General features: G+C 43.4%; 1 protein-coding gene across 2 annotated transcripts in view; it reads right to left on the minus strand.

Annotated features, from left to right (window-relative positions):
- Positions 1-27,210, minus strand: part of SLC9A1 (solute carrier family 9 member A1) — a 77,766-nt gene that overhangs the window by 8,497 nt on the left and 42,059 nt on the right. The window contains exons 2-11 of one of the 2 annotated variants that reach the window (XM_033954606.1): positions 19,033-19,493; positions 16,268-16,518; positions 15,549-15,766; positions 14,494-14,696; positions 13,007-13,096; positions 12,585-12,655; positions 9,219-9,392; positions 4,426-4,540; positions 3,869-3,970; positions 3,354-3,426 (exon numbers count right to left, since the gene is read on the minus strand). In XM_033954606.1, coding sequence (XP_033810497.1) covers positions 3,354-3,426; positions 3,869-3,970; positions 4,426-4,540; positions 9,219-9,392; positions 12,585-12,655; positions 13,007-13,096; positions 14,494-14,696; positions 15,549-15,766; positions 16,268-16,518; positions 19,033-19,493 — 1,758 coding nt within the window. The remainder of the gene's footprint in view (positions 1-3,353; positions 3,427-3,868; positions 3,971-4,425; positions 4,541-9,218; positions 9,393-12,584; positions 12,656-13,006; positions 13,097-14,493; positions 14,697-15,548; positions 15,767-16,267; positions 16,519-19,032; positions 19,494-27,210) is intronic. The other variant, XM_033954607.1, reaches the window with a different exon arrangement.

Genomic DNA, 27,210 nt, shown 5'->3' on the forward strand with positions numbered 1-27,210 from the left:
CAGCCTTTACTCACATGTGCTTGCTGGGACTTCCACTGCAGGAGAGAAAACTTTCCGCCTCAAGCAAACATGGAATCCGCAAACAACTGAAAACCTGGCTTTTCAGCAAATTGTAGCTCTATCCTTCCCCCCTTTCTCTCCCCCCTTCTACACATAAGTTCATGTAATCCTTTTTCTTCTTCTCTACCCACTATTTTAAGTTCTTGTAAACCGTGTCGAGCTCCATTCTCATGGAGATGATGCGGTATATAAACTTAAGGTTTAGATTAGATGCTTGCTTCTTCGGGCTGCCAGCCAGACCTAAAAAGGTGGGCTGAGACCTCAATCCCCACAAACCCACACACTTCGACGGGGGAAGGAAAAATGCATCCACCTCCCACTCCAGCCCACCAGACTGACTTAAGGCCAACAGCCTGCACTCAAGACTCAGAGTGAGGTGAGCCTCGTAAACAAGGGGAATGGTCCCCTATCATCCTCAACTGTTAGAGCAGGCCGGATAGGCAGGTACTCTGAAAACCAGAGAAGCCGGCTAGCTACAGAGGGCTACAACAGAGCCCATTAAGGATGAGAGGCAGAGCCGAAGAAAAATGATTGATGCCTTCTGCAAAACACACTGCTTGAGGGTGACTGCCCAGCTGTTCAGGACCTCTTCACATGTTGTACTGGAAAAATCTTTTAGATACAATCCTAAAGGATTAAGACAGACATGGGGAAGCCACTTCTTATCCCTGGATTCAATAGCATGGAATCTTGCTACTCTTTGGGATTCTGCCAGGTGCTTGTGGCATAGAGTGGTCATGGTTTGGAGCAGAATATTGAGCTAGACTGACCCTTGGTTTCACCCAATATGGCTATTCTCATGCTCTTATGTACTATCAGTCCTTCAGCATATCAGCACAGCTGTGTCTAAATCCCTGGATAACAAAAGAATGATAAAGTGCTCTCAGGCAGGATTCTCCACCAGCATAAAGGGTGGCTCAGGATTTCAGCTTTAGGTGGTTTTCCTTTGTTCCACTCAAGGTAGCTAAAAAGACAGCCTGTGTATACAGAGGGGGGCGACTTAAAAAGAAGACAATTTCATCTTGTTAAATTTTTCAGTTGGGTTTCTAGTTTCCGCTCTGATCATAGAGAACGCAATGTTGATGGGATGGGAGATTTTTGGGTTGGGGGGCCTCTTGCACTTACCATATCTGGCACTGGGGACAATTATATTGTATGTTTGTTGGCTGCCAGCTTTTTCCTCCTTTTGGAGGACTTCACCTCCATTTTAGTCTTTGTAGACCGATTTTGATGGGGGCTACTGGGTGACGGGGAGGCAGGGGATGTTATAGGAGTTTCAATCTGTTTACTTATATAAGTGCATGGAAAACATTAGAGTAGAGATTGACATAGGGACAAATTTTTCCCCGTCCCTGCAGGAACTCAATTTCCCCATCCTGTCTCCGCGTATTTTGTCACTGTCCCTTTTCCTGTAAGCTCTGCCTTAACCACACAAGCCTCAAACACTTATAGTTTTAAAGTGTTTGAGGCTTGTGCAGATGAGGACAGAGCTTGTAGGAATGGGGCAGGGAGAGGAAAAGAACTCATGGGGATGGGACAGGAAAATGAGTTCCCACAGGGAAAAATTTGTCCCTGTGATATTCTCTACATTGGAATTTAACAGTATAGACTGCTTTAATTTTTTTTCATTCATTTTTTGACACAGGCAAAGAGCCTGACAGAGCTAAAACGCCAATGAGCAAACAGAGAGCAAAGGGTTTATTATTGCCAAAGGGAGTTGGATGGAGAAGTCATTAAAATTCTGCACAAAGAAACATTGGCCTAGCAAATAAGATCTCAGGCCTAATTCTCTTTGGTCTTCCAATTAACTTTTTGTGCCCGTCTCTAATCTCACTTCTGCCCTGCCTTTCTACAATCATGTTCTCTTAGTATGAAGGCCATTTTCTTTAATTGGGTCCTGGAATACAGGCCCAAGGTCTTTAGTTATATTTTTGTCCCATCAGATAAGGTATTGAATAGGTTTTCTGGGCACAAGGCCTAGTCTGACAAAATGATGGATATTTTGGTGACTTTCTGCCCCATCTTGAACATCTGGATTTGCCTCATCTATAGTCCAGTCCAATGGTATCCTTGAAATTATTTTGGGCAAGGAGCAAGCAAACACCACACATCTCACAGCAGAAAGTATATTTAAGATTCACATGTGAACACCGACACTTAAGAGCTGAAGAACTTTATTTCCTGGACCCTGAAGGTTAGGGAGAGCAAATTGGTATTTTCCATTATGGCCAATGGGATCAAAACCATATAAATTCCTGTTGATTTCATCTGTCCAGTGGACTTCCGTTGGGGTCTTGCCACCTACATGAACTCCCTATTATGTATGTCTTTTCTGTGTGTATGCAATTCTGAATGCTCGTGACTGATGAACTTTCTCTTTTCTTTCTCTCTGTGTGTTGTTCCTATGTGTGGAATTAGGGTTTTAGATTTAACCTAGTACTTGCTGAGTAACTGTCTAGGTAATGTGTGTCTCTTCATCTGATTCTTTCCCCTCAGCTGCAAAATTTCTCTCTTCTCTCATCCACACTATAAAGTCCTTATCTCTTTGTGCCTTTGGAGCCAACACACTAAAGGAGATCTTTTCTTCCTATCCTTATTTCTACTTTATATACTGATGAGAATATTTTCTTCCCCCCCCCCCTGACTGCTCTAAGTATTCCTAAGAGTTTATTCTTGCAGTTTTTCCCAGATGTCTTAGAATTTTCCTTCTATAGTGAGTGTGAGATACACAGCTCACTTTTCTTCTTTGTTCCGTCTATTATCAGCTCTGCAGCTTTTGCCAGATCTTAGATAAAGGCATTCTTTCAGACTTTTCCCTTTCTTCTGGGATATATTAATTAGAATACTGTCTTTTCTCATCCCCTGTGTCTAATGTGTGGATTAGCAACAGTTATCAAAACTTTCTTACTTTTCTCTATCTTACAACTATTCTATGATTTGGAATATATTGGATAATGAGTTGTTTGGCTTGCTTATGTATTTTTCATGCTATATTTTCTTTGTATGCGTTTCTGAAATAAGTGATATTTTGGGTTATTGTCCGAGCCCAGACGTGTGAGACACACATGTAAACCATGTCAGACATGCGAGTGATTTTTAGGGTATTGGGAGAGTGGTAATGGTTGTAAAGGAACAAGGCCCTGGAGGACCCCTTACAATTATCACATTTCTGTCCTCCTGGACAGGTTATTTGATGTTTTTACCAAAAAGGTTAAAGACTTAATAAAATCTATTAAATTTAAAAAGCAAAAAGTAGTAAATTATAGAAATACTGATTAGTAAATTATATTTACCTGAACCAACACGTGCCCTGGACATAGTGGGAGAGTCAACCTTATGCACTGGGACAGTCAAGTAATTATTCATCTGAAGCAGTAAAATCCCAAAGCAAAGTCAGTACCTAGGAATTGTGCAGTGATGAACAGAGCCTGCATGAACTGTCTATTCTACATGATAACATCCCGTCTCTAAAAGGTAAATTCTTTAGAGGTAGAAATTGTGAATTTCAGTTTGTCAAATCAAACCCTGCCTGTAATCCAAATGGGTGAGTCAAATCCTGTCACACTGGAAACCAAAATATGGACACCATAAGGAACCTGCCGCCCCTTAATATTTACAGTTTGCTGTTACCTGACAAATCATAAACCCCATTCAGAGCATCCCGTTTTGTGAAATCTATAGAACAGCTTTATTCTCACTTAAATGTAGGAGCTCACACCTCTCCCAGGAATTAATGACCCTCCCTCTTGAAATGTCATGCTACAACCTCCCAACTGCATCCCTTTGACATCAAGTTTTTCTGATTCACCTTTTGCTCAAGCTGGTGAACTTTCTGCCTTCGTAACAGCATCTGGTTCCAGGCCTCCTCGTATGGGTCGGCCAACAATGTGTGCCGGTTGTAGGATCGTAACTAGGGAGGCATAAAAAGTTAGTTAGTAAGGTCTCTTTCTTGAATTGTTCAAAACCTGTTGCTCACTGTAACAGGAGAACACCAGGTGGCTTCTGCACAGCCAAGAGCAAGCAGCCCAGGAACAAAGTATTTACATAGTGATGAAAATAAACCAAAACCCTATTTTACAGCTTCCAGGCCATCTGCTCTAAAATGCTCCGATAAAATGGGTCATATGAAGTTCGACCTTTTAGAGAAGATAAGTGCTTTGAGCAAAGAAGCTCAGAGGCAGATGTTATCAACTGGAAATGAGGTGTGCCATTGACCGGTTGTCTTCTTGCCAATCCAAACTAACACTGTTATCAGCTACTTACTGGTAACTCAGGTTTTCTATTCCAGGAAAGCATAACTAGCACAGATCAAACCACTTTTCCACCTTCCTCCTTCAGTGTATAAAAGCTTCCAAAGGTACTCACTCTCTGTCGGGTTTTCTGTAGATTGGTGCGTAGGATTTTGCGGATTTCTTCCTCCTTATCCTTGGATAGGGAGGGGATAACACGGTCTACAGCCTTGGGCTTTGGCTGGATGTTCCTGTTGATGGGATAAATTTAGTCACTGCTGTCTGCAGGATTCCCCAAAATGTGCAAAGCACTCAAAGCTACTGTATGAAACTGCAAAATTTCCACAAAACATTACTCATTTACCAATTTCTATTGCACTTTACAATAAAAATCGCTCATAATCCTCCCCCCACAGCATTCAAAATACTCATGCATTCAAACATCTTCATCCCAACCATAAAACACACTATCACCAATTCCAAAATTCCATCTTTAAGGAGCAAAAGCATGACAAACAGGTAGCCCTTCAATAGTTTTTTCTGTTTTTAACTTCTGCTTCAGGCCGTGTTTGAATCTGTAATGAAGTGCATGCCCTTCTTTGCCCCAGCTAATGAAACTAAGCATTTTCCTTGTTTCTTCATATCAATTTTTATTCATCTTAATTATCTTAAATAGCCGATAACACATTCAAAACAGATGGCAAATGAAAGAGGGCATCCATTCTCAAAACTTAATCAAGTCAGAAAAAAAAATTACCTCTCTTTTATTCATGTTGAAGCCAGGACTTCAAGTCATCTACTCTGCTAGACATCTGTCCCTCATCATCTATCTCCCCCCCCCCCCCCCCACTCAAAAAAAAATATAGTATTTGCATCACTTGTTGCCCTGTCCACTTCCTTGGAGCGATATCCTATAAAGCAGCGTTTCTCAACTCGGTCCTGGAGTTACCCCCTTGCCAGTCAGGTTTTCAGGATATCCACAATGAATATGCATAAACTTGATTTGCATACACCGCCTCCATTATATGAAAATTTCTTTTATGCATATTCATTGTGGATATCCTGAAAACCTGACTGGCAAGGGGGTAACTCCAGGACCGAGTTGAGAAAGCAATGTTACTTACCGTAACAGTTATTATCCAGGGACAGCAGGCAGCTATTCTCACTAGTGGGTGATGTGATCCAACAGAGCCCCGATGCGGACGCTTCTTTAAAGAAAAACTCGAAGTTTCGAGTCGCCCGCACCGCGCATGCGCGAGTGCCTTCCCGCCCAGACCAGGGCGTGTCTCCTCAGTTCAGATAGCTAGCAGAGAAGCCAATCCAGGGGAGGTGGGTGGGACGTGAGAATAGCTGCCTCCTGTCCCTGTATAACAACTGTTACGGTAAGTAACATTGCTTTATCCCAAGACAACCAGGCAAGTATTCTCACTAATGGGTGACCTCCAAGCTAACCACAATGGGATGGTGGGAGAGTTGGCAACTTAGGAGAATAAATTTTGCAATACTGTTTGGCCAAACTGTCCATCCCGTCTGGAGAAAGTATCCAGACAATAATGAGAAGTGAAGGTATGAACCGAGGACCAAGTGACAGCTTTACAAATCTCCTCAATCAGCGTTGATCTGAGGAAGGCTACAGAAGCTGCCATCGCTCTGACCTTATGGGCTGTGATTTTTCTGTCAAGGGGCAATCCAGCCTGGGCATAGCAGAATGAGATGCAAGCTGCCATCCAGTTGGAGATGGTGCGCTTAGAAACAGGACGTCCTAACTTGTTCAGATCAAAGGAGATGAAAAGTTGAGGAGCAGTTCTGTGAGACTTGGTGCGTTCTAGGTAGAAGGCTAAACCACACTTACAGTCCAGGGTATGCAGGGCAGATTCTCCAGGGTGAGAATGTGGCTTTGGAAAGAACACTAGAAGCACAATGGATTGGTTGAGATGAAATTCTGAGACAACTTTAGGAAGGAATTTCGGGTGCATGCGGAGAACCACCTTGTCATGATGGAATACTATAAAAGGTGGGTCCACAACCAAGGCTTGTAGCTCACTGACTCTTCGGGCAGAAGTGAGGCCAATGAGAGGCACCACTTTCCAAGTGAGATACTTCAGGTGAGCCTTGTGAAGAGGTTCAAATGGAGGCTTCATAAGTTGTGAAAGAACATTGAGGTCCCAAACCACTGGAGGCGGTTTGAGGGGAGGATTGACATGGAACAGTCCTTTCATGAATCTGGAAACCACAGGATGAGCAGATAGAGGTTTCCCTTGAAGAGGCTGATGGAAAGCAGCGATTGCACTGAGATGGACTCATATTGAGGAAGACTTGAGGCCAGAATGAGACAGGTGCAAAAGATAGTGCAAAACCGAAGACAAGGAGGAGTGTTGAGGCTCCTGGCGCTGAGAGACACACCAAACAGAGAATCTAGTCCATTTCTGGTGGTAGCATTGTCTAGTAGCGAGCTTCCGTGAAGCTTCCAGGACGTCCCTCACTGGTTGGGAAAACTGTAGAGGGGTTACGTTGAGAGGAACCAAGCTGTCAGGAGTAGAGACTGCAGGTTGGGGTGAAGCAGAGATCCTTGATGCTGCGTAAGCAGAGATGGAAAAACTGGCAGGAGGGATGGCTCCCTGCTGTTGAGTTGGAGTAGAAGGGAGTACCAAGGTTGTCTGGGCCACTGTGGGGCAATCAAGATCATGGTGGCATGGCCACCGAACATGCTGCGGACCGAGCCGCCAGCTCGAAGGCATCGTAGGAGGATTGCATAAGCTGTACCCAAAGTTGGGATAACGAGGCCAGCGCCTCCTGGTACTCGAACTGAGCCCTAGGATCCACGTAGGGCATAAACCTCTGATGTACGGACAAAAGAAACTCCAAATATATTGTGAAGTGGAAGTTGTAATTAAGAACGCTCGAGGCCATCATGGAGTTCTAGTAAACTCTCCTGCCGAACCGGTCCATGGTCTTTCCCTCTCTACCAGGTGGGACGGAGGCGTAGACCTGGGAGGGATGGGACCGCTTCAGTGAGGACTCCACCAAAAGGGATTGGTGGGAGAGCTGCGAGCCGTCAAACTCCTTACGATGGACAGTGCGGTATCTGGTGTCCAATTTACTCGGCACTGCAGGGATCGAATAAGGTGTCTCGAGACACCGTGCGAAGGTTTGGTCCAGCAGCTTGTGTAAGGGAAGCTTGAGGGACTCCGTAGGTGGTTGAGGGAGGCGCATAGCCTCGAGGTATTCTTTCAAGAATTTGGACCCCGTATCCAGGGGGATGTCCATGTCATCGGCCATCTGTCGAAGGAACGAGGAGAAGGACAATTGGTCGCCTGTTGCAGGGCCCCGGTACGGGCTCGATGAGATCGAGGCCTCCGGATCCATTGGGAACAGGGATCGAGAAGGTGAGAGAGATCCCATCGTGTCCTCGAGCTCTGGCATCGATGGGGGAGTAGTCGTCGGTGGCGAATACTCCAGGTATTCTTGCTTCCGATGAGGCGAGGCCTGCCTGGACGAGTGCCTTGAGGAGTGCCTCGATCAGTGATGCGGACTGTGTCGAGAGGTCGGCCTTGATGGGCGAGGCGAGTAGGTCTTCGCTGAGACCCCCAGGTAGTGGATGGGGCTGGAAGCAGTCGATCGAAGCAGGGGTGGGTGCCCTAGAGGCTCGAACCCCGTCAGGGTGATCGGCTCTAATGGAGGCACTCGCAAAGACTCTGCTCCTTGCATCGAATGAATCGGCTCCAATGGAGGCATGGGCAAAGACTCTGCTCCTTGCGATGCATGCGTTGTTGCCAGACCAGACACTTGCAGAGACTCTGCTCCCTGTTGAGAGTATGTTCCCCGCTGAAGCACTGGAGGGGGCTCGACCCCGCAGGAAGCCTCCACGTGCCCAGGATGGATTTGGGAAAGAAGCTGAGGCCCCATCGTGGTAAAGAGCTCGATGAATTGCTTCTGTAGCATGGTCTGGAATGAGGCCGGCAAGGATGGATCCGCATCTGAAATGGGACCACCGGCGCGGGCCTCGCGTTCCCTCGGAGCAGTATGTGAGTGCTTGGACTTGGCCTTGGGCACTTTTAAAACTACTGGGGGAATGGGCTGCTGGGCTACCTGACCTGAGGAGGTTGAGGAAGGCATTGCAGCAGGCGCCGGAGTCTGAGTCGGGACAAACGAGGCGGGCTTGATGAGACTCGGCGCTGCAGAGGTGGTAGGCTGTGGAGTTGCGGATGATGTCAAAGGTGAAGGTCCCTTCGTGGTCGATGGCTCCGTCGAGGACTCCATGAACAGTGATTTCCCACAAGATGCAACGGCGCTTGAAAGCATGTGCGGTGAGTGTGGAGCAACGCCGGCACGATTTCGGAAGATGTTCAGGCCCGAGACACCGAACACAGCATCGATGAGGGTCCGTTAGCGAAATCGCGCGCTGGCACTTGTCACACTTTTTAAAACCGGTGATAGGCCGGGACATAGGCCGAAAAAGCTCCGTCGCAAGATTGAAGCTGCGGGGCTGCGGCCATGTGGCCTGCCCGGTCGAACGGAACGATGAATTTTTTTTTTTTTTTAAACAATAAAACACGATGAAAATCAGCAATTAGGATCAAATAAAACCAAAACCGCGGACTTAGAAGGCACAAGTGAAGAAACTTCGCGCAGAGAGTCGAAGACGGACTTCTCGGTTCAGCGTAAAAGTAAGAACTGAGGAGATGCGCCCTGTTATGGGCGGTAAGGCACTCGCGCATGCGTGGTGTGGGCGACTCGAAACTTCGAGTTTTTCTTCAAAGAAGCGTCCGCATCGGGGCTCCGTTGGATCACGTCACCCATTTATGAGAATACCTGCCTGCTTGTCCTGGGATAAACACTGCTATAAAGTACCTACCCAGTTCCCATTCCCGCAGGAGTAGCGTGCTCATACACCCATTCCACCTCCCTTTTAAACAAGCCGTTACTTACTGCATGGAAACTGTGGAGACCGCTGTGGGGAGTTTGCCCATTCCACCACTCTCCACAAGTTCAATAGCCTGCTTCATCTCCATCTTGTGGTAGAAAGCAATGAGCTGAGGTTCATTTGAGCGTTCACCAGCGATCAAACACTTCTTCACGTACTTCTTGTTGAAACGGTTGATCCTTTGTGGGAACAGGGAGGTGGAAAACTCAAAAGAACTGCATGGGAAACTTTACAACTAGCCAGAGACAAGCTGATTTTGTTAATCCTAATGTTAGATGTTAACCTGTATCATTCTACCTTTTTGTCACTTCAATTTCCCCAAAGTGGTCTCTAGGGAATAAAATGCCAGTCATAGGATTTTTACCAACATGCTATTCTTTACCAATGAAACAAAAAAGGGATGTCATTTAGAAAATACAGTTCTGGAAACATGAAGATGTGATTTAGGAGACATTGAGCAATATAGGTAGATGTGGTAAATGCTTACACTGTTTATTTAGGTATTTATATACTGTCTATCAAGGCTATCTAACCAATTTACAGTCAAGTACTCAAACATTTTCCCTATTTGTCCTGGTGAACTTAGTTACAATCTAACATATCTGGAGCAATGGAGGATTGAGTGACTTGCCCAGGGTCACAAGGAGCAGCGCAGGGTGCTGAGGCTGTAGCTTTAACTACTAGGCCACTCCCTCCTCCAAAAGGAAAAAAGAGAATAGTCACATAAGCTTAAATATTGCAGAAAATTTTTGAGCAAATCTAAAGAAACGAGATCACAATTATTGGCTTGCATTGCTCATTTTACATAATGCCATCTGGATTTTCCAATACATAAATTCCCTTCCCCCCTTTCCCTGAAACTTAAATATAAACTTCTCCAAATTTCTAAATAATTTTAAATGGTGGTTGGAAAACCTCAAGCACCTGCATCCAAGCCCCAACTCATCAGTAAAACTTACTGCGTAAACATAGAAACATAGAAAAAGCGTACGACTTGTTAACAGCAGTTAGATACTAATCATCAGTTTAAAAAAAAAGCCACCACCCCACATTGGGTGTTAAGCCAGATAAGTGTTTAAGCACTTTGAAGCATTTGAGTGCCTTTCACTATGGGCTAGATTCACTAAACGGACCTACCGATCCGGATCCTGGGGGCTGATTTAAGATGTGTTCTTATGCAAATGAGGATGATCGGAATCATGCCCCCAACCAACTGCAGGGATCACCAAATAGCAACCTCGATAAATGCGCAAACAATCTGTAGATGATTTGCGCATACTTACAGGGCAGCAACTTTTATAAAATTTAACTTCTCTTTTAATTCATGAACCCATGGTTTTAATCTGGTTAAAACCACGGGCTTGCAATGCAGGGAAGAGCAGGAGATTTGGGGTGAGAGCACGGCAGCAAGAGAAGGAGATTTGGGGCAAGAGGAGGAGATTCGGGGCAAGAGCAGGGCGGCAAGAGGAGGAGATTCGGGGCGAGAGGAGTCGGGGAAGGAGAGGAGAATACAGGCAGAGAGCAGAAGCAGTCAGAAAGCAGTGAGCGAATGGGACTCCAGCAGTTGCTTCTTTTGTTGTTCGACCAGCCCAGTTGGTGTTCGATTTGTTTAGTGAATCGTTCCCTATGTACATTTGAATGCCGCTCCCCCTCATTTGCATGCATGGATCGAAGGATGATCGGGACAGAGATTAGTGAATCGGGTCGGAGAAAAATCAGGTCACAAAGGGGTCGGGACTTGATCTGTGGACTTAGTGAATCTAGCCCTATGTTATTTTGTGAATGCATAGTTTATCTAGTTTACTGATAACTGGGGGCTTGGATGTGGGTATCTGAGGTTTTTCCACCACCATTTAAACTTATTTAAAAATTTGGAGAAGTTTATATTTAAGCTTTAAAATTAGGTAATTAGGGCGATAGGCTTCATTAATGAGGGGGGGGGGGGGGGTGAGCTGCACACCCAATGTGGCTTGGGATAGACCTTGCTGCTCTGGGGGGGGGGAGGAGGGGAGGTTTAAAGTTTGCCAGTTTCTGGCAGAGTGGGGCCAGCTTGACTCAGGATTGGATTTTAAAAAAAAGTTTTTGAATGTAGCAGAAGGGCTCCTTTCTTTCAAGTGTTCGGGTGGGGCTACGGTGGGGGGGAGAGGGGGGGGTTTGCACAAGACTCATCCAAAAGGCCAGGAAATTTCCTTCCTGTTCTTTAGAGGCATTCAGATTTTCCCATCCACTGTTCTAGTTTGGAAATATGGTTAATTTGTTTCCTTTGTTGCAGCTTTGAGGGGTACTCTAGCAAGGATGCGTTCAAAGGAGGTCCCTTTGAACAATTTTCACCTGGTGATGGAGGTTGGTCCTTATAGCACAAATTCAGTCCAATAGGTCCTGGGACTCTACATATTTGCTCTTGCTGTTAATAGCTGCACATCATATCTGTTTGATTTGCTTTATTGGACTACTTGCTGATATGACAGTGGTCTGGTTGTTGGTTTGTTCATTTATTAAATCTTTAATTTGCTTAGGTGTATTGAATTATATATTTCACCAACAAACAAAGCAGTGGCCCATTTTTATACCAAATAACTGACTGTTTTTCTTATGAGAAGTATAATTATATAATCTAATATAGGGCAAATGGCTGGAGGGGGGTGCTGGTCTCACATCCCCCCTCCCCCCCCCCCCCCGTTATTTAAACATTGGAAAAGTTGCTTATATTTAAGACTATTCACTGTTTTCATTTTGGACAAACTGCTGTGAAATGCATTGTGTTAGGCGAGACACAGTATACGATGCATGGTTTTAATATGCCTAGGTCCAGCTTGTTCAAAGATAGCGCAGTCACACTGTGTGAACATATGAAGTGGAAGAAAAGTTTAGATCATTTGAGAATGTGTGCATATTGTATGGAGCCAGTAAGAGCTGTTAGGGCAACACCTGTGTAGGACATCTTAAATCAGAATAGTGCACAGAATAGTGATTGGGACTGGCACTTCGCATCCATTCCAATTCATCACAACGGAGTACTGGGTGGTGAAGAGGCCGAATGTCCAAGCTGCTGCTATATATATTTTTTCAAATTCCTGTTTCAATTATTTGATAGACACTTTAGAGCATTTCTAGTTCACTAATACAAAAAAAGCTTACAAGAGAGATTACAGCCTAAAAGGAAGATGCTTACTGCAAAAGCAAAGGGTGTGTCAGAGTAAAAGGTCTACAGATTTAAAGGGCAGCATCTACAGTAGAAGCTTCTTCAGCATTCTCTGGATACCAATTCTGTGCAGTACGGGACAGGATTACAAGAGGATGTGCCATTCAGGATCTCATGAGACATGTAAATGATTGTTATTTTACCTGAGATTTGAACGATGTGCACTTACTTGTCCTTCCAGTGGTGGTGGCCATAGTGACCACAGATATCCTCAATACCAGTCAGAAGGTGGTCCAGAAACTGAAAGCCAAGTAGAAATAGGTAGTTTCTTTATACAGTCCACAGTATATCTTTGAAAGCAGGTTAAAAAAAATGTCAAAGTTATCCTATGCCAAGATACTATGTCATCAGGAAGCAAAAGTGAGTACACTACCATAAAAGGCCTCTAGGGGTCAGCAGAGCCAAGCATTTCAGTGATCCCCTCAATACTTTGGGATCAGAAAAATCATACAAGCAATTAAACCATCCAGTTTTATTCTTCCCCATACATTAACATACCTCTTTTGAGAGTAAAAGAGGAAAGCAAAGGGCCAATATATTAGTATTGCTCTTATTCACCCCCAGTGACAAAGGACTAAGAAATAGCGTTACTTGTGTGTGAATCTCCTCATTGATTGATCGCTTGGTCTCTTGCTTCTTCTTCACAGCCAGCAGCTCAACCAATGGCCGAATGGTCATACCCTACGAGAGAGGCAAACAGTGGCAGGCTTTTCAGATCAGTGTCTGTGTAAGCTATCTTCCTCCTGCTGATTAGAGGCAACGTCTGTTGGGGCATCATGCCATGAACTAATTCATCCTAGGGGTTTCCTATTTTTGGAATATTAAAAAAAAATTCTAACCTGCCTAGACCTAAGTGGTTTATAAAACTACAATCATCATCATATAACACTTATCTAAAACATCGTCAATCACAAGAATGCCTCCACAAAGTTGTTTTCAATAGTTTCTTAAATTTAATTTATCTAGGACAGTGTTCCCCAAGTTGGTCCTGAAGTACCCCCTTGCCAGTCATGGACGTCTAGATGACAGCCATAAATACCATATGCTTATCTAAACTAGAGAATGACAACAGTGAGAAATTTTTCCTGTCCCTGCCCCATTCCTGCAAGCTCCGTCCTCATCTACACAAGTCTCAAACACTTATAAATCAGGTGTTCAAGGCTTGTGTGGTTAAGACAGAGCTTTCAGGAATGGGACAGGGACAAAACTCACCGGGACGGGGAAAATGAGTTACTGCGGGGGATGGGGAAACCATCGTTTCCATGTCATTCTCTAGTCTGAACACACTGGAAAGTTGAGCTATAAATATTGCTGGGTTACAACCGCAGCATCAGTTGGTCTGAGTTTTGATGAAACGAATGTGTGGTCTTTGCAGGTTAAAACAGCTCTTGCTGCCACTGCTGGATTTAACTGATGAGCCTGCTGTTTATTTAAGGTTCCTGCAAATACTAGATTTTTGGGCCAAAAAAATGACCCAAAATTGGGAGTCTTGTTTTATATTCGAGTCCTCTCCCCTTCAGACCCACCGCAGGCCTCTCTCCGGGCCAACCTTAAGCTCTGCTTGTCCAGTGGTGAGCCAGGGCCAAGAATGTTCCTCCTATGCTCATGCCCCAATGAAGTCTCATTAGTCAAAATGGCCGACATGAGTTCTCATAGTAACCTCGCAAGACTGACGTAAGTTTGCTTTATATTCAAGTCAACTTTTTTCCTTTTTTCGGAGTAAAATGTTACCTGTTTATATTCGAGTATATATATGGTACTTAAAACAAGATTCAGGCATCTTTACTGCAGTTGATTATTAAATCAAAGAACAATTTGCTTATTAGTCTTTGTATTTTGTAATGCACACTGAATATTCTGGAATGGCAGAATTATAAAGATTTTTTCTTTCCGAAAAATATAGCAACTTAATTCAAATGATCCCTGGATGAAATATAGGTGGCCAAATGCATTGTTGAATTTTGCTTATTTTAGAAAAGATTTCTAGCAACTATTGATGTTTTCCTTATGGCCACTGTGAAAATGTCCAAACCCAGGCAATTAGTACAGCAAGGCAGAATGGAGGCTGCACTACCTACCTGCACAAACACAGTGAAGAAGATGACAGTAATGATGGCAGTAAGAAACATGTTTCTCATAGGGAAATGGTCTTTGTCCAGAAGATAACCGAGAGAGAAAGCAATGGCCCCTCGTAGGCCACCATAGGCGATAATGAACTGATCTTTGGCCGTCAATTTCACAATACGGAATTTGTTCATAAACCAGGTGAGTCCCAGAACCCCTACAGCAGTAGAGAAGAGATACATTGATGACCGTCAATTAAACAGATCATGACTTTTGTATATAAATATATGTACACGCACACACACTTAGCCAACTGTTCCCAGTGGACTGGTATATTAGAGAAAACACCTCATATATCCATGTGGAAATTAGACTGTGAGCCTGCTGGGACAGATAAGAGTTAAGAGTTCCCGATTACTATTCAATGTATTGTAAACTGCTTTGGATGAATTGCCTCATGAAAAGGCAGTTAATAAATCTCAATAAATAGACTCCAAAACTAGCAGTGCCTCATGTTTAGGACAGAATGAAGGACAAACCATTAACTTGGGATCTCCAATTTTCCTCTCAAAGATGCCATTTCTCCTTTGCTAAGCCATTAAATCGCTAAAGCTATTTTTGGTTCTCATTAAAGACAACAGGTTCCACTTGACGAGGTGATATGAACATTTGTGTAGCGAGATGACTTGCTTAGTGAGGTCATCTTTGGCATCCCACTGTGGTCAACTCCAAGATCAAATGAACTCAAAGACCAGAGGGGGGGGGGGGCGGAAGGAGGAGTTGGACAGGCAAATGCTGTCCTTAAGGGCTACAATCCAGTCAGGTTTTCAAGATTTCCTTGATGAATTTCAATGAGATCTATTTGCATACAATGGAAGCAGTACATGCGGCAAATTAATCTCACGCATACTCATTGTGGGAATCTTGAAAGCCCGACCGGTTTGTGGACCTCAAGGACCATGGTTGCCCACCCCTATGAGACAAATGCAATCTGACATCTAGATCAGCTATTCTCTTTCAACGCAAGTCATCTTCATCTAATACCCTGAGCACCGATACCCCTGCTTACCTAACACCCTGGCAATGAGACAGAAAAGCAGAGTGCTGATGACAAATGTCCAGTTCCATTCATGTGGTCCTGCTACAGTAGACACCCCAAGGAAGATGAAAATGAGGGTCTCGCTCACACTGCTCCACATCTTCAGAAAGTATTTGATTGTGGTGTGAGACTTGTGGGAAATATTTGCCTCCACATATGGTCGCATCACTACTCCTGAAGCAATGAGCCTGTACAAGGCAATGGCAGAAACAGTCTTAGTGGAGCAACAGCAACTGTAATTTGCATATTATAAAATAATCTAAAAGTGACTTCCTCAGGTATTGTACAAATAACTGGTCAATTTCAAAGCCAGGTACAAAGTGTTTTACAAGATATTCTGAGCTGTTACCATGTTAAATTACCCTTCAAAAGGGTCTAAGTGCATTTTCATAAAGCTGAACCGAGTTTGTGCAGCTGCCAAAACTTAAATATACTCAAGTTTTACAAGGTTTTAGTAAAAGCATTTTCTGCTTTTAGTTACTAAGTAACTAATGCTTCCCCAGTGTATCTACAGCAACTCCTGCCCTGTGCAACACAAACCCAGTTACAATTCTCTATTTGCAACATTTCTTTTAAACTACTGCAATGCAAACAGTTCTCCAGCGATGAAAAGACACCCCTCAAACTCCTTTACTTTATCCACTTTTGCGTTTTAAGAACCACAGAGCAAAATTACCACAAATACTCACGCCATGATGCCTGACAAGTGGAAGAGCTCAGCAGATAAGTAAGCCATGTAGCTGTAGAGAAAGACAAAGAGGGGTTCGATGACTCTGATGTGCGAGGTGAAGCGGGAGGTGAAGGCAGCCACGATTCCATAAGCAACACCTACAAATACACCACCTAGTGCAACAACCAAAAAGCACAGAAATCCCAGAATGACGTCCGTAAATGTCACCTGGTCGACATTGGCATATTCCTCAAATAGATGGTAGAGCACCTAGAACAAAAGGAAAAGCCAAAGACAGACTCTTGAGAAAGCGTTCAAAATCAAGAGCAATTATTTCTGTACACTAGTCCTCAGATCTCAGGAGAAGAAAACCATATTTAAGTCATCTTCATCGAAATGAATTCTTTAACATTTTCATGAACAAAGCCATTTTTGCAAAGAACAAAAATTCCAATTCAGTTGAGTACCAATCATGATTGCTAGGCTCTGTTTACAAATCCAGTTTTCAAATTTCATTAGGTCTCTGAGACAACTAGCGACAGTGTCTTTACAGGAGACTAAAGTCCTTACTAGTGTCCAAATAATTCAACACAACAGTCCAGAGAAGGGCTACCAGAATGGTGCAGAGTTTGCATCACAAGACCTAGGCCTATGGTGTTACACGTAATGAACTACGTATGTATACTATAAAGAGGAAAGAAATCTAATAAAACATTTAATTTCTGCAACTTAATGGTAGAGATTTAGAAACTACACTTCCCCCTCCAAATCCACGGTTTCAGCCTCAAAAACCCATTTTAATTTTTTGGGCTATTTTAAGCCCTGTAAGCCCCCCTTAAGCCTTACCTGGTGGTCTAGCAGGTTTTCAGGGCAAGAGCGATCTTCCCACACTCCTGCCCCATGCAGATCGCTCACAGGAAATGGCTCGAGAGACTATGGGGAGCTCTAGGCAGCCATTTCCTGTGAGCGATCTGCACAGGGCAGGAGCGTGGGAAGATCGCTCCTGCCCCCCAAACCTGCTAGACCACTAGGTAAGGCTTAAGGAGGGGGGGGGGAGTAATAAGGCTTACAATGCCGGGGAAAGCAGGGGTGAAGGGCAGAACTGCCCAAATATTATTTGCGGATTTTTAATATTCATGGGCCAGCTCTGCCCCTAACCCCCCGTGGATACGGAGGGAAAAGTGTAATACTTTGACTGTTATTTTGCTTAGTTTATTAAGCTTTTCATCTGACTTTTTGCTGTTATCCTTTTTCTAAAAATTAGATGAAATAATCAAAAGTGCAAGCTTAGATGCCTATATTACACACACATACTGAATTCGAACATTTCTTCACAAAAAGGATAATGGACGAAATGGCCTTCCAAGGCAAGTAGCAGCAACAGTAGTAATGTAATTTAAAAAAAAAAAAGAAAAAAGCAGAGGATAAGCATCCAGGATCTGTAGTTGAACTGAAGGGGAAGCAGGAATCAACTAGGTTTAATCAAATTGTACTACACAATACACTGGGCAGACCAGAAGACCTTACACAAACATTTAACATCAGGTAAATGTTCTCCTAGTGCCAGGGTAGGCAATTCCAGTCCTCGAGAGCTGGAGCCAGGTCAACTTTTCAGGATATCCACAATGAATATGTATGAGATGGATTTGCATGCACTGCCTCCTTGAGATGCAAATCTATTTCATGCATATTTATGAGTAGCTGGAACAAGTAAGAATAGTCAATATTTCTTTCAAAACTGTAATATGACTAGGGTACACACTGAAAATCATCAAGTATTTTTATTTCCAGCCAATTCACAATTAAAGTGGACTTTATTGCCAGAGCATATGGTCCAGTTAAGAAGTACAGTTTCAAGAAAACATTTGGCTAGGTTTTGGGAGGTCAAGTTCATTACCCAATTAGGTACACAAAAGATCATGGCGCTTATGGTGGTAATGGGAAATTAATTGTCAACTCCCTGAAACATGATCAAAACAAGATTTTTTTTTTAAACCTTAACGAGCATCAACAAAAACCTAACAAAAGGAATTTTTTTTTAAGACAGAAAGGGTTTCAATATAAGAAGAAATTGTCCTCAGTTCAACAGGTATGTTCTTTAGTAATCCACATTTAAAAAAAAGACTGATATCACTATATCCCATTGTTCACACAGTTTTATTATGCAACTAGTACAACAGCTATTTGGACTGGACCTAAAGATCTGCTATGGCCAACATGAGAAGCTTTCACAATCACCTTCACAGCCAAGGAGGCAGCATTGGAAATTGAATACCAATGAAATCTTATACCCATTAAGACATTAAGTGTGACAGTAACAGAAATTAAAAGCCAGATAACACATGAGCCCTTGAGGATGAAGCAGGCAGATTTTTGTGACATCATTAATACTCACCTGATGAGTGAAATCACTTTTACAGACCTTCATTGTTCTGGGCTAATTTTTCCAAAAGTGTGCAATGAGCCAAACTGCAGATTATTTTACAATTCCACTTAAGTCTCTTCCTCTGGCTTTTGTCTACCCAAATGCAATCGGGTTGGCTTCTCTCCACTCTCCCTTTCCTAAATGCAACTTCTAGCACATTCCTAAACTTCTGGGGATTGTGATGGCAGCTGATAGCCTATTTAGCTTCACAAAACCTCTTGGGGCTACATCACTAAAACACCCTATGAATAAACAATGTTCTGTGGTAGGCAACCATGCCCAAATTCTATAAACTGAGGCTCTCTGATCAAAACCTGCTCTCTGCAGCTCTTCTGAAAAGTTGCAAGTCAAGGACTTACCACAGTCACAGCATCGTTCAGCAGGGACTCTCCAAACACCAGGATGTGTAGTAACTCATTGATGTGGATCTCCTCAAACACTGCCAACACTGCCACAGGGTCCACTGCTGAAATGATGCTACCAAACAGCAAGTTGGCCAAGAGTCCAACACTGCTCAAGCCAGTGCCACCAATCTGGCAAACAGCATACAGCAGACCTCCGAGGAAGAAAGCGTTCCAAAGTGTTCCCACCACAGCAAACATAAGAATTGTGCCGATATTCTCTGTGAAAGGGCGGAGTGGCAGGAAATAGCCAGCATCCAAAATGATGGGCGGCAGAAGGAAAAGAAAGAACACATTTGTTTTTAGAGTTGGGGGCTCTTCTCCCACCCCTTTGATTAGTCCCCCAACTAGAAGACCCACCACGATCAGCAAGCAGCTCTCGGGTACCACATTTGAAACTGTGGGGATCACATGGAAGCCTGAAATGGAGAAGGAAAACTATTGGTCATATTTTGATCAGTTTTGTGTCCTTGATAGACTAGGATGCCCTATTTAAATATAAATTATATATATATATATGACAGATGCTGAAATAAGATGACAAACCAAAAGTGGCCATTACATTTAATACATTCTCTAGTTTGCAACTAAATTTTAGATCCAATTGCTCATTTACTACAAAACAATCCGAAATAGTGGGTGATGTAGCTGGGATTAATGGTCAATTCGTTCACCACTGTCACTAAGCCAGTTCACTACAATCCTGACTTAGCCTGAAGAAAATAAAATACCCACGGAAAGGGGAGAGAAAATGTCCTCCATATTTTAAGGATGTGCATGTCAGTGTATATCTGGTTCCTTCAACTTTTTCGTAAAACTTTAAAAACTATTTTATTTGCGAAACATTTTGGAAACTAGTCATATTAATATTTTCTGATTGTTACTTTAAGTATTTTTTTTTTTAGTTACTGTTAACTGAGTCGAGCTCCTTTCTGGCTAAAGACCCGATATATAAAACTAAGTTTTCGTTTTCTTTTAATGTGTGCAAATCAATTTACACAAATCCATGAATTAATGTGCAAAGAGTCTGCAAATCAAATGTCTACAATGCATAGAAAAAACCTATGAGGAAGGTTCAAAAAAATCAGGGAAAAATTAGAATCTGATGATCTCTAATAAATTTTGTTTTATGGTAGAAGATCTAACCTAGGAGTTCAGTTTTTTTTCCACGCTCCTGCCCCTCACTCGCTGGACGGCTGCTTCTCTTGCTGTAGAGCAGTGCATAAAGCAGAAGCGTGGGCTTTTCACGCAAATGCCTGGTCCCGTGCCGCTTCCTGAATGGCTGCTGTCAGTTCTCACGATTCAGGGAGCGGTGCAGGACCAGGAATGAGCGTGAAAAGCTCACGCTCCTGCTTTATGCATCGCTCCGTAGCAAGAGAAGCAGCCATCCAGTGAGGGAGGGACAGGAGTGCAGAAAGCTCCTGCCAAGACCATACTGGACCACTGCCCCCGGAATTTTAAAAAAGGTACCGGGGGAAAAAAAAGAATAAAAAATAAAAAATATTGTATTCACTCCATAAGACGCACCCTTATTTCCACCCACATTTTTTTTTGGAGGGGGAAGTGTGTCTTATGGAGCAAAAAATACGGTACTTTATATTGTAGGGGATGTCCTTGATTCTGCTTGAGGGCAAAAAGTGTCAGTTTAGTCCCCACTCGACATCACAAATATATAAATGCTTTGAAATGTTTATATAGAAAATGAAGTACAATTGGATAAAGGCAGATTGCAAAAAAAAAATTAAAAAACCTGCAAAACTAATAGAAGCATTGGATTGAAGACAATTAAAATGCACATGGTCTTATTATGAAAGCAAGCTAGCTCATAACACTGGTCATCAAGCATTTTGTACTGGAGTTCTGTCACCTGTAAGTTAACAAGGGCCACATGCTGACTCAATCTGAAAAGAAGTTTTCGTCTATCACATCCTGTTTTTAAGTTATGCGTCAGTTTGTATTTATATCATTTTCGTCAATAACGCTACCATGAAGTGTCTATTTTACTGTTTTCTGTAACACAATATTGCATTTTAGGACATCTCATCGATCACATGTACCAGTAATTTGAAAGTTTATACTAAAAAGTGATTGTGCTGCTTTTTCAACCTGTGAATTTTTCTATTTTGTTTTTGTCTAAGATATAATTATTATGAACAGATGAGGTTGTGTTAAGCCATCCTGATAATTTCTGTTACCGTGTTTCCCCGATGGTAAGACACTGTCTTATTTTTTTTGGAAGGCCAAAATATGCTCTAGGGCTTATTTTCGGGGGGATGCCTTATTTACCCTTTCATGTCCCCTCTGTATCTCTATCCTTTCTCTCTCTCTGCTCCCTCACCCACGAGTCCTGCATCTGGCCCTCTCCCTTCTACCTGCACCTGGCAACACCCCCCTGCTCCGCGGCTCTCTTCAGCAACTTGTCAGCAGCGGTGATCAAGACAAGCTACCGACATCGAGGCCTTCCCTCTACAAGTCCCGCCTTTGTGGAAAAAGGAAGTTGAAACAAGCGGGACTCGCAGAGGGTAGGCCCCGACGTCAGAAGCTTGTGTCGATCGCTGCTGCTGAGTTGCCGAAGAGAGCCGCGGAGCAGGGGATGTGGCCGGAAGCAGGTAGAAGGGAGAGGGAGATAGGAAGGCTGTAGATCTCCGGAGCATGACACCGACCCCGGCCAGGATGATTTCTTTTTCAGGCGTGCATCTTACAAGTCCGGCGTCGCAGCGGGAAATAGCCATGCTGAGTGAGCTCAGCACGTACACAGATGAAAGCCTTGCTTGCTGATTGGTCCGGCAGCACGGCCGCCGGACCAATCAGCAAGCAAGGCTTTCATCTGTGTACGTGCTGAGCTCACTCAGCATGGCTATTTCCCGCCGCGACGCCAGACTTGTAAGATGCACACCTGCGTGACACACTACCGGAGCCACGGCAAAGGTGGAAAAGAGCCGCATGCGGCTCTGGAGCCGCGGGTTGCCGACCCCCGCGGTAGACGGAGGGACCACACGGAGTCACCCACCGGACCACCCGATTCGGGTAAGCGCAGGTATCGGTGGGTGGCTTATTTGCGGGGGGGGGGGGGGTGCCTTATTTTACAATTTTTTCTAAAAAGGGGGGGCTGTCTTATTTGATGGCCCTGTCTTATCATCGGGGAAACACGGTATGTCTGCGGACAATTTACTGCACAAGATCAGTGAAAGAATCTGTCCAGCAGACTTCAAAGTGAATCCGTACTTGGCAGATACAATATGAAGCACCTGAGGAAATCTATCTTCCAGCACTTCACATAAAATTGGGTCTGCTGAAAAATTTTGTCAAGGTGATGTGTTACGTTTGGTTTTGAGAAAAGTGAAGCCAAAATCAAAGAAGGTGTTTTTTTGTTGGACCCGAAATCTGTGAATTGATCCTAGATGCATTCAAACAGAAGCTGAACCCAGCTGTATCAGCATCTGTGCTGGTTGTTCAGAATTTTCTTGGTCATCACAGATCAAAGAATTCTGCTGAGCTTGTGGAGAATATGCAGACAGCTATCAGCGAATGGGTGCCAGAACGTCACTTAAAATGCACTTCTTACATTCTCACCTTGACTTCTTCCCACCCAATCTTTTATATTATGTATATGCTTTTGTAAGCCACACAGATTTGTAGGTGTGTGATATAAGACATTTTTAAGCTACCGAGGATCCAGACTACAATATAATTTATTTTGCAGCAAAATTTGAAGGTTTATGATTGGGATTGTTTCATTAGCATAGTGATACCATAAAGTGATAGTTTTGCCGTATTCAGTGGCTTATTTAAATTAAAGTATTAATTATGTGATTGGCTAGGACTATTTCAAGCCCTTGAACTCCATTAACAGCAAAAGCAGTGGTACAGCTGCCTCATGTAAAGGGCCAAAGCCACACTCTCACACCTTCACCATAGGAGCAGGAATTTTCCATCCACCGCAGTGCTTCATTCCCCTGCTTTATTTTGTTCCAGTTACCAAGGGAACTGGGTCAGTCTCTAGATACATGTTTCCATCTTCTCTCTCAGACACATTTTAGCTAAATAAAGCATTTAAATACAAGCAGGGAAAGCTTGCAGACATGGCTCGTAGAATCTGCATGTAAATATGTGAGTGCACATTTGTTATTTGTGCAGGTGAGGGCAAATATATGCTTGTGTCTTTTCAGGAGAGGAGAAGGGAATATAGTTGCAAAGATTGCCCATCTTTAATCATTGTTACAGTGAATCTATTTATGTATCCTGCAGCTGTTGTACCTGCCTCCCCCATGAAAATATTGCAGTATGTCTTAGAAAGATTTCATTTAGTTCATAAGAATAGCCTTACTGGGTCAGACCAATGGTCCAGTAGCCCGTCCTCACAGTGGCCAATCCAGGTCACTAGTATCTGGCCAAAACCCAAAGAGTAGCAACATTCCAGAATCCCAGAGAGTAACAAGATTCCAGAATCCCAAAGAGTAGTGACTTTTCATGCTACCGATCCAGGGCAAGCAGTTGCTTCCCCCATGTCTTTCTCAATAACAGACTATGGACTTTTCCTCCAGGAACTTGTCCAAACCTTTCTTAAAACCAGCTACGCTATCCGCTCTTACCACAACCTGTGGCAATGTGTTCTCCGAGTGAAAAAACATTTCCTCCTATGGGTTTTAAAAGTATTTCCCTGTAACTTTGAGTGTCCCCTAGTCCAGTGATTCTCAACACTGTCCTAGTGGATCCCCCAGCCAGTCGAGTTTTCAAGATATCCTTAATGAATATGCATAAGACATATTTGCATGCCTGTCTCCTCCATTATAATGCCGTTGTACAGGTCCATGGTGAGATCTCATCTGGAGTACTGCGTTCAGTTTTGGAGGCCACATTATCAAATGGATGTGAAGAGAATGGAGTCAGTTCAACGAAGGGCCACCAAGATGGTCTCAGGACTTAAGGATCTCCCATATGAAGAACGTCTAAGCAGGCTGCAATTATATTTTATCGAAGAACGCAGAGAGAGGGGAGACATGATAGAGACATTCAAATATCTCACGGGCCGTATTGAGGTGGAGGAAGATATATTTTTCTTTACGGGCATCTGCTCAAACTCAAGGGTGAGAGATTTCATGGTGACATCAGAAAATACTTCTTCACCGAAAGGGTGGTTGATCAATGGAATGGTCTTCCATGTCAGGTAGTTGAGGCCAGTAACATGCTCGACTTCAAGGGACGATGGGATGAACATGTGGGTTCGCTCCGGGGAAATGCTTAGGAGGGTTCTTTGAGTGGATAGACTTGTTGGGCCAACGGCCCTTTTCTGCCGTTACTCTGTTTCTAATCTCTCGATCATGCATATTCATTAGGGATATCTTGAAAACCAGACTGGCTGGGGGGTCCCCTAGGACAGGATTGAGAACCACTGCCCTAGTCTTTGTAATTTTTGACAGAGTGAAAAATCGATCCACTTGTACCCGTTCTACTCCACTCAGGATTTTATAGACTTCAATCCTATCTCCCTTCAACCGTCTCTGAAGAGCCCTAACCTCTTTAGTCTATCCTCATACGAGAGGAGTTCCATCCTCTTTACCATCTTGGTCGCTCTTCTTTGAACCTTTTCTAGTGCCCGGGAGGAAGGGAGACAGAAAAAAAGAAGAAAGACACAGGGACAGGGAGAGACACAGAAAGACAGACAGACAAAGGGGGCCAGGGAGAAAGACAGACAGAAAGAAAGACAGCAGGACAGAGAGAGAGAGAAATAAAGACAGACAAATATTCTACCACCAGGGGGAGGAAGGGAGACAGAAAAAAAGAAGAAAAACACAGGGACAGGGATAGACACAGAAAGACAGACAGACAAAGGGGGCCAGGGAGAAAGACAGACAGACAGAAAGAAAGACAGCAGGACAGAGAGAGAGAGAGAGAAATAAAAACAGACATATATTCTAGCACCCGTTAATACTAGTAGAGATAATATACAGTATGATAAACGTATAACTTAGTCCTGAACCTAGAATTATATTTACCAGTACTTTAGATTCAGACTAGAGAATAATACGGTGACAAATTTGTCCCCGTCCCCACAGGAACTCAATTTCCCCCATCCCTTGTAAGCTCTGCCTTAACCGCACAAGCCTCAAACACTTATTTTATTTATTTATTTAGCCCATCCTCCCAAAGGAGCCCAGAATAGGTTACAAAGGTACAATCACAGTATAGGAGGACAAAATTATTGAAAGACATTTTTGGCAGACATGGCCTAGAATTTGTGGCATTCGTAGAAAATATTACATGGCATAGTATAGATTTAGGACAGCATTCACTTACTAACAGAACAGAACATAATTGTACTAAAGTTTTAGTGATGTAAGCGAGTACATGATTGGTGGTCGGCAGTTTAGGTCCCATTAGTAGTGTCGGTCATTATGGAGCTCATGAGTAGCGTTGGACATTAAGGACCTAGGTTTGTGAAGAGGAAGGTTTTCACAGAAGTTCCATAGATTGTCTAGCGATCTAATGGATGTGGGGATGATGTGCCAGAACCTGGGTATAAAATGTGAATAAGAGCGTTTGTGGGCTGTTTCAGTTCTGAGTGAATGACCAGGTGGTAGTGTGAGCCGTCTCTCTGTTTGAGATCTCAGCGATCTGTTTGGGACGTAAATTTGTGGTTTTGATGTCATGTAGTTCGGCATCAGCTTGTGGAAGGTCTTGAAGGCTAGGACCAAGGCTTTAAAGGCGCAGCCTCAAACACTTATGATTTTCAAGTGTTTGAGGCTTGTGCAAATGAGGACTGGGCTTGCAGGAATGGGGCAGAGACAGGAAAAGAGCTCACGGGGATGGGACAGGAAAATGAGTCCCCACAGGGACAGGGAAAAATTTGTCCTGTGTCATTCTCTAATCCAGAACAAAAAATTATCAGTAGGGGTCAGAGCTGGACAACAGAAAAACAGTCAAAAGGGGAGATGCACTGACTCCATAGCTCTGCAGCTTAAAAAGCTCAATCCTAGCCTAAAGTTGGCTGGGAATGCTAACACTTGCATTAAATCTGCATATTAGGTTCCTAAGATGAACTTTGAGCCTCGCACAATTTTCATTTATGGCTATCCTACAATAATCCTATAAAACATAATTGGAGCACACACACTGAGGGGTATTCCCATAAGTCATTTATCCAGGTTTATGGTTTATTCAGTTTTGATATACCAGCTTTACAAAATGGTTAAAGCAGTTCACAATGTAAAAAATACTAAAGAGAAAAGGACACCAACAATAAATAGGAAAGAGAAACATACCAACACACAAAATTGAATGAATGAAAATAAGGCAGCAAGGCTGAGGAGAAAACTGTATTCTCTTCCTGATATACACTGATGTTCTTTGAGTTTGTGACTATTGGATGGATTTTGTTTTGGAATGCAGCTGCCCCCAATAGAGAACCGCCTAGTTAGTACTGCCTAATGGCTTGGCTGATCCTGATTAGAGAATGACACGGTGACAAAATTCATCACTGTTCCCGTCCCCGCGGATAACCACGGGAAACCATCTTCATGTCATTCTTTAAGGAGAGAGGGAAGAATCAGAGTATGAATGGCCACAACCACTGACCCGCAAGCTTTGCTTTGAAGAATGCTGGTGTAGAAGGACTGAGGTTGAAATTAGACACTAGAAAATGACATGGGATTATTTCCCGCGGTTATCCGCGGGGACGGGAACGGTGATGAATTGTGTCACCGTGTCATTCTCTAATCTTGATCTAACAAATCTAGGGGAACCTCCCATCAGCCAAGCAATTTCAGGTTTGAATTTTCTCTCACTTGACATTCCCAAGGGGTTAATCCCTAACACAAAGCTTAGTTATTTGCAAGTCACACTAAGGACAACTTATTTAGTGAAAAGTTAGTCTCGCCTTCATTAGCTTTATAATTAATAGATGTGTCGCCACCCATTTGGGCTCCAGGTGAAGACAAAAGCATTGGGTGTTTTGTTAAGTCTAAATATAGAATGGCTGGTCTTTCACTCTTATCCTCAGATGAAGAGTTGGAAGTTGACCTCATTGTATCATGCTTAAGGGTACAAGCAGTCAATATTAAGCACTATTAGTCACAGTCTGGCCTGCCTTTATAAAGTAACCCAGCCCAGAGGTTAAAGATTGCTTTTGATGTGGGA

The sequence above is a fragment of the Geotrypetes seraphini genome, chromosome 8 (assembly GCF_902459505.1).
Source record: "Geotrypetes seraphini chromosome 8, aGeoSer1.1, whole genome shotgun sequence".
NCBI classification, from domain to species: Eukaryota; Metazoa; Chordata; class Amphibia; order Gymnophiona; family Dermophiidae; genus Geotrypetes; species Geotrypetes seraphini.